The sequence below is a fragment of the Stegastes partitus genome, unplaced genomic scaffold, assembly GCF_000690725.1.
Source record: "Stegastes partitus isolate 25-593 unplaced genomic scaffold, Stegastes_partitus-1.0.2 Scaffold95, whole genome shotgun sequence".
Taxonomy (NCBI): Eukaryota; Metazoa; Chordata; class Actinopteri; family Pomacentridae; genus Stegastes; species Stegastes partitus.
This window is the reverse complement of record NW_007577826.1, coordinates 221881-234227: the sequence shown is the minus strand read 5'-3', so window position 1 is coordinate 234227 and position 12347 is coordinate 221881. Positions and strand designations below refer to the sequence as shown.

Below are 12347 nucleotides of genomic sequence, written 5' to 3'. Positions count from 1 at the left end.
CTCTCTGTGGGTTTCTCCCAGCAAACGTAGCTCGTCCAGCTTGTTGTAGAGGAAGCTGACATTGGAGAGTAGGAGCGACGGTTCTGCTGGTCTGGAGGGGTTAGCCTTTAGCTTAGCATGGATCCTGGCTCTCTACCTCCTCCTTGATTGGCAACATGACATTGTTCTCTCTCCCTTTCAGTGATATCCACTCTTTTGCAAATTTCCTGAATGTGTCCCATCGTCACGCCAGCTGATGGGGGGGTCTGTTGTCCCGGGCCCAGAGTGGGGTGGGGGGCCCAGAACTGGACCCTCATTGAATTATGGATTTCTTTCCCCAAAAAGGGCTATTAATGGAAAGAAACAGTGCAATATTTGAGTTAGAAGTTTTAATTTGTTTTCGTCTGAACTGTCCTTAATATCTTTGGAATTGCCCTCCACCCCCACCTCCAACATAAAATGGTTTGGCCTCTGATCAACATTGGATGTCCTTTTATTGGAAGTTGGATTTTGCACTTCAGCACCAAAATGTCCGCTCAGTAGAAGTCTGGTGCTCAGAAAAGGAAAAAGAAGAGAAAAAGAGAGGGGTGGGGGGGGCATCTAGTATCATCTTGTCCCGGGCCCAAGGAAGGCTGTCAGCTGGCCTACCCATCGTGCTTGAGTTATAACACAGGTGTTCTCGCTGCAGTGATCAAGAATATGCATACAGCAAACAGGATTTTCCTTCGGTTCCGGGGCAGCAACCACACACCAGGGTGTACATTGGCCCACCCCAGCAGCAGCATCCCCAGGCCAGCCCAGGAGGAGCCAGACACTCTGCATCAGACCAGAGTTGTGTGGACTTCAGACAGCCAAGTATCCCAGAATGCATTTCGCAACAACCAGCGGCAAAAGCCAAGGAGAAAACTTTTAATGGTAACACAAGTTTTTTTGTAAATACTATTGTTATTGTGACACAAAATGTAGTTTTAAGATTATTTTAGGCAAGAAAGTAGTTTTATAAACATCAAATATATGGTGATTTTATCAAGATAAAGCCTGATTAAAATTGTGCTCTAACGATTGCGGTGATATGACCGTCCTGGTTTGACAGCTGTGATGGCAGTCAGTGCTCACAGTCGCCGCCGAGAGCAGTCTTATGTCAGCAAGACTTTCCAAAATCTGCTGCTGGCTCTGACGGTTCCGTAGCGGTTAAACAGGCATATACGTAGTTTAGTGGTCACACTTTGTCCTCACAGTGTAATTTGTTTATTGCTCTCAATCGATTTACACTACTCACAATAAGTTAGGGATATTGTGAGAGACTCAGTGGATTTCATACATACAGTCTTTGTTTCACTTCAGAGATTTCTGGGACAGGGAGGCTATTGTATTGGGGTGATAGACACACCTCATTTTGTGTTTTCCATGTAATGGTCTCACTGTGTACAGTGTGCCTTACATATTGGGGCCAATACCAAAATACTAAAAGACAACCCTTTTGCAATGTGGCACCAATTTCCACTTTCTGTGGGTAAAAAAAGCTGGTGGCTTCGAGTCGGTGGCAGGCATTCTGATGCTGCTTGTGAACTTGGTGTGTCTCAAAGTGTCATCAGCAGACTTGCATCGAGACACAGAACTACTGGTACAGTTCGTGACAGACCCAGGAGTGGGGCCCAAGAGTGACCGACCACAACGATGACCAGTACCTCAGGACCTATGCACTCAGACATCGCTATGCAAGTGCCACAGAGCTGTAGGCCCGTTTACGAGATGTGAGGGGTACTAGGGTTTCCAGACAAACCATTTGCAACCGACTCCACCGCTTTGGCGGTGCCAGGGTTCTCAAGGGTTCGCTTTGGTGGAGGAGGTGCAACAGTCTGGGCAGGCATCACTAGCCAGCGCAAAACAGATTTGGTTTTTGTAGATGGCTCAGTCACTGCACGTTCCTACCTCAGAGACATCATAGAACCCATCATCATCCCCCAATTCCACCAGCACACCCCCAACTTTCTGTTCATGGATGACAATGCTCCACCACATCGTGCCAGAATTGTCACAAGTCGACTTTAGGAAATCAGAGTGCCTCATATGGTATGGCCAGCAATGTCCCCTGACCTGAACCCCATAGAGCACATCTGGGACCAGCTGAAGCAGAGACTGGATGATCGTACTCCACCCCCACGTGACCTGGCAGAACTGCGTGTAGCACTTGTGGAAGAGTGGACTGCATTGCCTCAGAACAACAGCATGAGGCTAGTGAGGAGCATGAGAAGTCGTTGTCAAGCTGTCATTGCGGCAAATGGTGGAAACATCCTCTCCTGACATTGTCAATTTTTGTTATTTGGGGTTATTCTTGTTATTGTTTAAATTTGGGGGGTAATAAATATTAAACTAATGAAAGTGGTGTTTCTTCTCATTCATTATTAGTAATATCAAAGGGAACTTTTACTTATTTCATTAAAATTCAAACCAAATAGGAAAAGCACTCATGTAAATAACAATATCCCTAACTTATTGTGAGTAGTGTAAAAGAAGTTAATATTGGAACTTTATATTTTTGTTTAGTGTTGTACTCGATCGCTGCCTTGGTACGTCTGAATTATTTTCTTGCCCTCATTACCTGTAGTACAGCCTTGTTCTATTCTTATGACTGTTACTGTGCATTAAAAATAATATGTAAGTAATGTTTTACTGGAGGGACAGGTGGATAAACGTCCTCCCTGACTGCTAGGAGACTCCACAGAACATGAGCAGCTCCATCCTGGACCTTCTGACGAAGCTTCTTCAGCAGAATGCTGTTTCCAGCTACACTGAAGAACATCAGGAGGAGGAGAGGCATGACGTTTTTCATCTGTGATATGTTTAGTAAGAGACTTTTGTCCTGTTATAAAATTAAATCTTATAAAAAATTACCCTGTCTATTAATTGTTGTATTTATTATATATAGTTCTTGTCTATTTCAGTATTTTTTGCAATTAAACATTTTCAACTGTATTCCAAAGATGAATCATCTGATATGAATTGCTGAAGCCACAGCTACATTTTCCTCAACATCTGACTTGTTTGATCAGATACTGCTGTCCAAAAATTAACGGCTTCAATAAAGATTGTATAATGATCTTAGAAACCTCAAAATGTATACATATTTTTTTGTACATATGAAAACGGAAATAAGCAGAGCTGTGTTGTATTTCATTTAATTTCGTTGTTTTTCACGGTAAAGATAATCAGAGTAGATGAGCCGAGGTGGTGAGGTCATCAAGTATGCTGCTGTCCCAATTGCACGTTAACAGCGATGCGTTCTCCAGCACTCGCAACTTGCTTACTTGAGGATTGAGAAAGGGCTGAGAGCTCCACGGCAGAACTCATTGCCTGGCAACTTCACAACACTTCGGGAGGAAACAGCCTGGATACGTCGTAAAGAGTGCTGCTTCACCCACAGCTGTTCCAACCAAAGGAGCCTCCATTCCCATCAGTGCTGCACAAAGTAGGCAAAGCCAACCTTTCTATCTGCTCCTGATCGGGTTGATGTTGTTAGCATTTAACAGCTCATAAACTAAATTATTAATCACTATCATTAGATCGTTTGTTAACCATCCTGCTCTCACCATAATCCTCTTTATTTGGCTGGGTAATCTAAAACAACACGTTCATTACAAACACTCCAATTTCATTGTTTATTGTTCACGTGTATTATAATAGAATAGTTAATAAACACTTCTTACTTAGACCAATTCACGGTTTCGTGTCTTTCTTTGTGTGGGAACTGAGGTCAATTTAATCAGAACTTGCAACTTTCAGATAATAGACTGATCAACGTAATTTCAAATGAAGTCTCTTTGATATTTCATTTAAAATAATTCCTCAATAAACTGAGGTAGTGCCCCTAAATTAACTAGTGCAACTGAACTACAAAGCATAGTTCCAGTATACGCTATAACTGACAGACCTGTCGATGGGTTTAGGAATGATGGGAGGAGGTGGTGCAGTGGGAGATAGGCAGCTAAATACCTGGGCATTGAGGAAGAGGGTGTAAGTAGAGGGGAGTGATGATTGTGCATACTGAAGTTAAATGTGAAGGTGCTCCACATAACTCACAGGACAGAAATGCCTGAGCTGCAACAAAGTTCTGAGTCAAGGGGAACCCAAAAAGCCCCCTGGTTAAACTGCTGTAGATGCCCCGCTGCCCGTGTAGCAAAAACTATTTGATAATTGTACACATGTGGACAAAATTGTTGGTACCCCTCAGTTAATGAAAGAAAAATCCTCAACGGTCACAGAAATAACTTGAATCTGACAAAAGTAATAATAAATAAAAATTCAATGAAAATTAAGCAATGAAAATCAGACATTACTTTTGAAACATGGTTCAACAGAATTATTTAAAAAGTAAACTCATGAAACAGATCTGGACATAAATGATGGTACCCCTAGGAAAGACTGAAAATAATGTGACCATAGGGACATGTTCAATCAAGGTGTGTCCTCTAATTAGCATCACAGGTGTCTACAAACTTGTAAAGTCAGCTTATTTATAGGGTTACAATTAGTCACTGTGTTGTTTGCTGACATGGTGTGTACCATACTAAACATGGACCAGAGTAAGTGAAGGAGAGAGTTGTCTCAGGAGATTAGAAAGAAAATTATAGACAAGCGTATTAAAGGTAAAGGCTATAAGACCATCTCCAAGCAGCTTGATGTTCCTGTGACTACAGTTGCACATATAATTCAGAAATTTAACATCCATGGGACTGTAGCCAACCTCCCTGGACGTGGCTGCAGGAGGAAAATTGATGACAAATCGAAGAGACAGAGAATACGAATGAAAACAAAAGAGCCCAGAACAAACTCTAAAGACATTAAAGATGAACTCCAAGGTCAAGGTACATCAGTGTCAGATCGCTCCATCCGTCATTGTTTGAGCCAAAGTGGACTTCATGGGAGACGACCAAGGAGGACACCATTGTTGAAAACAAATCATAAAAAAGCCAGACTGGAATTTGCTAAACTGCATGTTGACAAGCCACAAAGCTTCTGGGAGAATGTCCTCTGGACAGACGAGATAAAACTGGAACTTTTTGGCAAGGCACATCAGCTCTATGTTCACAGATGCAAAAATGAAGCATAAAAAAAAAAAGAAAGAAAAAAATAACACTGTCCCTACTGTGAAACATGGAGGAGGCTCTGTTATGTTCTGGGGCTGCTTTGCTGCATCTGGCACAAGGTGTCTTGAATCTGTGCAGGGTTCAATGAAATCTCAAGACTATCAAGGTATTCTAGAGAGAAATGTGCTGCCCAGTGTCAGAAAGCGTGGTCTCAGTCACAGGTCATGGGTCTTGCAACAGGATAATGAACCAAAACACACAGCTACAAACACCCAAGAATGGCTAATAGGAAAACACTGGACTATTCTGAAGTGGCCTTCTGTGAGCCCTGATCTAAATCCTATTGAACATCTATGGAGGGAGCTGAAACATTTAAATTCAATTCAATTCAATTTTATTTGTATAGCGCATATTTACAACAACAGTCATCTCATAGCGCTTCACAAAGGCAGAGACAGAAACACCCAGCAATCCAAAACATTTGGATTCCCTATAAGCTTCAGCAGTCTGCAAGCAGTCCGCAACAGTGGGAAGGAACCGAAAACCCCCAAACATGCCATTTGGAGAAGGCACCCTTCAAACCTGAGACAACTGGAGCAGTCTGCTGATGAGGAGTGGGCCAAAATACCTGCTGAGAGGTGCACAAGTCTCATTGACAGTAACAGAAATCGTTTGATTGCAGTGATTGCCTCAAAAGGTTGTGCAACAAAATATTAAGTTAAGGGTACCATCATTTTTGTCCAGGCCTGTTACATGAGTTTATTTTCTAAAATAATTCTGTTAAATCACAATTCAAAAGCAATGTCTGGTTTTCATCAGTTAATTTTCATAGAATTTTTATTTATTATTACTTTTGTCAGATTCAAATTATTTCTGTGACCATTGTGGGTTTTTCTTTCATTAACCGAGGGGTACCAACAATTTTGTCCACATATGTATAAGCCTGTCTCTCCGAAGCATAGGGCCATATCTCGAATGAGAGGTAGTTGTCTAATTCTGGTCATCGGTCAGGGTAGGCAGAACAGGTAACATCTCTCTAGAATGAAAAAGCTAGTGCAAATTCTGTTGAAGTAAAGTCTTTTGACCAGGAACGAAGTGGTTAACTAAGCTGCATTAGACCTTGGACAGTCTGTAGTTCCCTAGGCTGACTGATGTTGGTAAGGGATGGGTGAAGGAGCTGGGCTAAATATATGTATTCAGGAAGGAAATGCAGAAGTATGGATGATGGGATGAAAGGATGTGTGTGCATGGGAATTGTGTGAAGCCTGCTAACACAGGGATGAAAAGAATGATGTGATGAGATAAGAAAGTTTAGACACAGAGGGAGCAGGCACAGAGGGGAATACAACTTGGCCCCCACCAGCTAGCTAGCAATGCTGGCCATGGCCTGGAGGAGTAGGCAGCACTGTGATGCTATAGGTGATGACTGTGGAGGTGGATGGCTCAGGTGAATATGCTGAAAGCATGATTGGCTCTGAGTTTGTTGAGGCTCAAGTGGATGCTGAATACAGCAGAAACAACCCTTTTTTCATGTCAGAGTGGCTATCGGGAATGTCTTTCCTCCTCAGAGCAGTCTGCAGGAAAGCCACAGTCAGGTCCCTTATTGTTGTTAAGTCTTGGAGAGGTCTGATGTGGTAGAAACGTCTGCCAGGTGCACTGTGGAGGGCTGTCTGGATTTGAAAGTAATGGAGGCAGCTGAGAATGCTGGTTGCCATGTCTATATGTGTGGTAACAGCTATTCCGAGGCCTTGTGGGCTTGCTTGGAGGTCATCAAATTCACACCATGTAGCACAGGCAGCTTTAGGGAGAGAAGTTTAAAGAAGAGAGGTCTGACTGGAAATGTTATGACTGGAAGGGAAGGTCTGAGTCGGATGGATTGATCAGCAGTTCAAGATCCATGGTGAGTAGGCGTCTACTTACTGAAGTAGCATTGTCTGTTTCAAAAATAATGTGATTCTGCAAATGTGGCTTTATACTGTTGCTCCATGCACCTTATTCCCCTGACCTGACACCATCTGACTTCTGTTTCTCAAACTGAAGGCCTACTCACAAAGTTGCCATTTTCAGACTGATGATGAAGTCATCCATGTTGAAGAGAATCTGGAGGCTCAGATGTAGTTCAAGAAGTTTGAACATCGACCAAATGCATCAAAGTTAAAGGTACGGAGCCCCTAAAGGGACACGGAGGGGAAAAAAACTACATGGAGGGGGGAAAAAAACTTTTGCGAGATCCCGCAATACTTTTGTGGGATCTCGCAATACTTTTCTTTTTCCTTCGTCAGTGAACCGGAAGAAGAACAGACACAGGCGCATACACATCATCCGTGCATTCGACCAGGACCGCAAGATCACAGTACCCGTTACGACGACAAAGTCCCGTCGCCCTGAGTATTCTTTTCAGATGTCTCTCACTTATGTCAAAGCCATGTCTGCGGCCAAGAATGGATTTAATATCTTTATATGTCAGGCCAATTCCAAAATAAAAATCAATAAACTTCCCCCACGGATGTGCATGCTCCTCGGTCATTGTGTGTCTGCTTTCAATAAAGTTTTTTTTTTTAAAGTGTGTCTGTTTTGCTTCCGGTTCACTGACGGAGGAAAGAAAATTTTGCGAGATCTCGCAAAGTTTTTTCCCCCCACCCTGTCCCTTCAGGGGCTCCGTATAAAGGAGACTATGTTGAAAAAAAATGCAAGAACAATCTTTCTGCTGACGTTTTTTGTGAAGCTGAGAACTTTTTGACGTACTCTCATTCATGCTCTTTTCATGACTTCTTCAAAATGCATTCTGTCATATGTGCCCACAAAACTAAAAATTTGTAAAACTGGATTTACACGTCACAGCTGTTGTGTTAAATGTATCTCGTCTCTAACCCTTTGTAAATGTTGGTATTAAGCTGGTGTTTAAAATAGACAGTAGCAGTCGCAGTAACTAGTCTTTGATTATTATTGTTTTTTCTGGAATGTTTCTATCAGAGTTCATTACAGATTACAAGTCAGTTCAGGAATGGTTTCCCACACCTGACATGCTGCTTCTGCCTCCATTTCTTTGACAGCAGTGCCTCCCTGTGGCTGCACATGTCACAGCATATATACCAAAATGAACTGAACTGAATAACATTGATCATGTTGCTAGAGTACAATGTTCTGCTAGAAAACTTTTGGTCCTGCCATGTGTTATACATGTTCCTTTGACATATACCACCCACCAAAACATTGTTGTAGCATGCCCCCCTATGGCAACGGCATTCACTGGCTGGTAGCGGCCTCCCCCAGTAGGACAATGGGCCCTGCCACACTGCAAGAACTGCCGTGGAACAAGGTAAGGTACATGACAAAGGGCCTAAGGCATTGACCCAGCCGTCAAACTCTTCAAATCCCAATCTGATCCAGTATCCATATGATGCACCAGAATAAGCATCATTCCCTGCTACCCAGAGGACTCAGGGAATCTGCTGTCTACATCCCAGTGCCACAAACCCCAGAACACCACAGAGGTCTCATGTCCATGCCCTGTTGGGTCAGAATTGTTTTGGGGGCCCAAGGGGGACCTACACAATAATAGATAGGTGATTTAAATGTTGTGGCTGATCAGTGCAGTCAAATACACTCAATTTGCACAAACACCATTGTGACTCCTGCAACATTGGAGAAGGTTTCACCACTCTTCAACACTCAGCCACAGACAAAAGATATGCCTTTACTGTACCCTACCTGGATGCCAGAGGTGGTGAAGTAGGGAATCTCAAACTTGACGCTAATCGGAGGCTTGCCTTCTTTATCCTCTGCTTCCACACTGGGCAGGCCAAAGTGGGCCCTCATGAGATATTCTTTACCACCCTGAAATTCACCAGGAAACAGTGGAGATCTGTGTCAGAACATGTTTGCTGGGTTTACAGTATGCTTAACGCTCAGTAAAAAAAAGCGAACATATCCAGACGCCATGTAGTCTTTACTTCACTGGAAGCATGTCCACTTTATGAGCCCAAATGATACATCACATAATTCTCTCATCTATATGTACAAAATCAAACAATGCACAACACTACCATGGTGCAACATTACACTTTAATGTATTGATTGTGAATTAAAAGTATGCTGTGCTGTTCACCTACAGGGAAGGACTTGATGGACCACACTATCTCACTGTTCTCTGGGATCCACTTGACACTGCCCACTGTAGTCTTAAATTTAGGCGAGTCAGCATCAGTGGGGACTGGGATGTGGATCTCTACATTGTTAGCTGTAGACCTCCTCTTGAACTGGCTTTTGGCCTGTTGGGAGGAGTGGAGAGCAGAGAGATGGATAGAAATAAATTGTATGTACACATAAATAGCTTTAATAACAATTACCTCAACTCATACAGCAGTACTCTTACCAATATTACAAAGCACTTAAAAAAAACTGTTAAGAACCATTCAAACAAGTATACATGATAACAAATACCATCTGAAGACAGGAAAGATGACAAGTAATATTAGAGGCTAAGACAAGAAACCCAAAATAGTATACAGGCAGCAGAATTGTTACAATTATTTTTATTATTAAGGCCATCAAAACCTAACATTTAATCAAAACAATTAATAAAACATGGTATATTCTACATGACCCCATGAAGAGAAGATCTGGTACATTACCTTGATCATGTACTCAATTCTGCTGTGTGAATGTTTTTCAATGACCGATTCAATCCATATTAGTGGTTTGACCTGAAAATGTCAGACACAGTAGGAATAACCATAATAACAAATATTGTAAATAAGAAAGAATATTATAAATATTACATATTGCAGATACTAATGCCATCCATCCATCTATTATCTGTACATCATCTAATCCTCACTAGGGTCGCGGGGGGGCTGGAGCCTATCCCAGCTGCCCTAGGACGAAGGCAGGAGACACCCTGGACAGGCCGCCAGTTTATCACAGGGCTACACTTAGAGACAGACAACCAAGCACACTCACCTTCACACCTATGGACAATTTAGAATCACCAATTAACCTCAACATGTTTTTGGACCTTTCGGGAGGAAGCCGGAGAACCTGGAGAGAACCCACCCTGCACGGGGAGAACATGCAAACTCCACGCAGAAAGATACCAGGTGTCCTCACGGGGACGCGAACGACGACCTTCTTGCTGTGAGGTAACGATGCCAACCACCGCGCCACCTTGCAGCAAATTATAAAAAATATGTAGTGTTGTACCGTGTTAATTACTTTTTAAAGATTATTCCAAATTTATCCATAAAGAAAAAATATAATCCCATGTGGTACCATGGCACATCTGTGGTGTTGACATATCCTTTCTAAAACTGCAATCCACCAACATCAGTACTAACTTATGTGTCTGTATGGAATCAGGGGGTGTAATACAGAAAGAGAAGCTGAGAGCATTCATGGCCACTTGGCGATAAAGGTGGGCTCTGCCTTTTTCTTTGGCCATTAATAATCAAAGTGTGATTGTGTGTCGATGAGCAATATACAGATATTTTAACACACTGATTTAACACCCACAGGAGGATTAAATAAGTGTAATGCTCATGGCTGTGGATGACAGTCAAATACAAATAATAGATGAATAAATACGGGCGGCTGTGGCTCAGGTGGTAGCGTGGTTGTCCTCTAATCGCAAGGTTGGTGGTTCGATCCCTTGATCCCCCAAACTGTGTCATCTCACACACACACACACACACACTTCCTTTCCCCTCGGTGACCTGAGCTCGTGACATTATAGTCAGAGTGTGGCAAGACACTTCCGATGAAAACTTTCTTTCTACTCTAACGTAGATTTTATTTTAAATGTCAGTACATATGGCCTCACTGCATAGCTGTTGTTAATAAACGCTGTGCTGCTGTCTGAAGCTGTCAGACAACTTTGCAATCAAAAAACAAGGATATGACCAATGCATCAGCACAGACATGTACAACATACACATTGTCTCTTTGCAGGGAACGATTTATGAGTCACAATCAAATGACACTATGTCTGAAGGCAGTTCAGATGTTTGACAGCAGGCACTTCTGTGGATGAGATCTACACAAAAGCATCATTTTGAAAATGAACTGTGACTGTGCATGCACTGTAGTGTTAGTTGTTGCTGCCAACGTACGTGTGTGTTGAGACGATAGGACATGAGCTCAAACTCTCCGTCAGGTGGAATAAAGGAGATGGTGCGGTCATTTTCAAAGCGCGACAGTCGGACACACTGGTGGAACTTCACATCCTCCAGTTCCACTGACTTACTCTTTCCTCCTGAAGACAATGAAGTGAGTGGAGACAAAGAGAGGTAAATGAGACAGGGACAGAGGAGAAAAGTGGTATTAAGAGGTTAATAAACATTTAAAAGACATAATTTAAGAACAAGCTGTAGCTGTCAAACTTCACATGGCTCCTTTTCTTATTTGTACTCACGGCCAGTGTTCTCAAAGAGGACTTTGTCGTTGAGGCCCAGCCTCAGCTCCGGCATGCCAGATAGGAACACTCTCATCTTGATGGATCCCACGATCTCACTGCGCAGCACATTACCATTGGCACTCACCTGATGCAGGGAGAGGGGGCTGGCTCACAAAGATGTAGGTAACACACATTGTATAAACCATGGACAAGAAAGAATTAGTCTTTGTACAGCAGAAGTAAAGTGTTGTTTAGGGAGCCTTAATAATTAAGATCCTACGCGTTTTATAAAGAAAGCCACAGGTGCAAAGTTTTTGAAACATATCGTACTGTATTGACTACAATTTCCTGAGAAATGCTCACATCATGTAGAAACCAATGACACAGCACATTCAGTGAGTCTTTACACTCAGCAAACATGGATATTTCTGAACCAAACACAGCTTGAATCTTTTCACCTTAGTTAACATCAGTTAAAAAGAAATATTTCAAGTACTGTAACATTAACCAAAGACCAAGGACTTTACCAGGATCCACATTAATAAATGACTGCTTTGCCACACATCCACTACAGACTCCAAAAAGTGTGTCTATTTAACTGGTTATATTTGCTTCTACTTTACAGTTACACTCTGCTATGATTTGCTATTACGCACGTGGACAAAATTGTTCGTACCCCTCAATTAATGAAAGAAAAACCCACAATGGTCACAGAAATAACTTGAATCTGACAAAAGTAATATTGAATAAAAATTCTATGAGAATGAACCGATGAAAATCAGACATTGCTTTTGAACTGTGGTTTAACAGAATTGTTTTAGAAAATAAACTCTTGAAACAGGCCTGGACAAAAATGATGGTACCCTTAACTTAATATTTTGTTGCACAAC

General features: G+C 42.2%; 1 protein-coding gene across 1 annotated transcript in view; it reads right to left on the bottom strand.

The window, feature by feature from the left end:
* Positions 1-12347, bottom strand: part of LOC103354064 (AP-1 complex subunit mu-1) — a 50250-nt gene that overhangs the window by 31369 nt on the left and 6534 nt on the right. Inside the window, exons 6-10 of the mRNA XM_008277314.1 lie at positions 11476-11602; positions 11174-11316; positions 9701-9772; positions 9179-9337; positions 8778-8903 (exon numbers count right to left, since the gene is read on the bottom strand). Coding sequence (XP_008275536.1) covers positions 8778-8903; positions 9179-9337; positions 9701-9772; positions 11174-11316; positions 11476-11602 — 627 coding nt within the window. The remainder of the gene's footprint in view (positions 1-8777; positions 8904-9178; positions 9338-9700; positions 9773-11173; positions 11317-11475; positions 11603-12347) is intronic.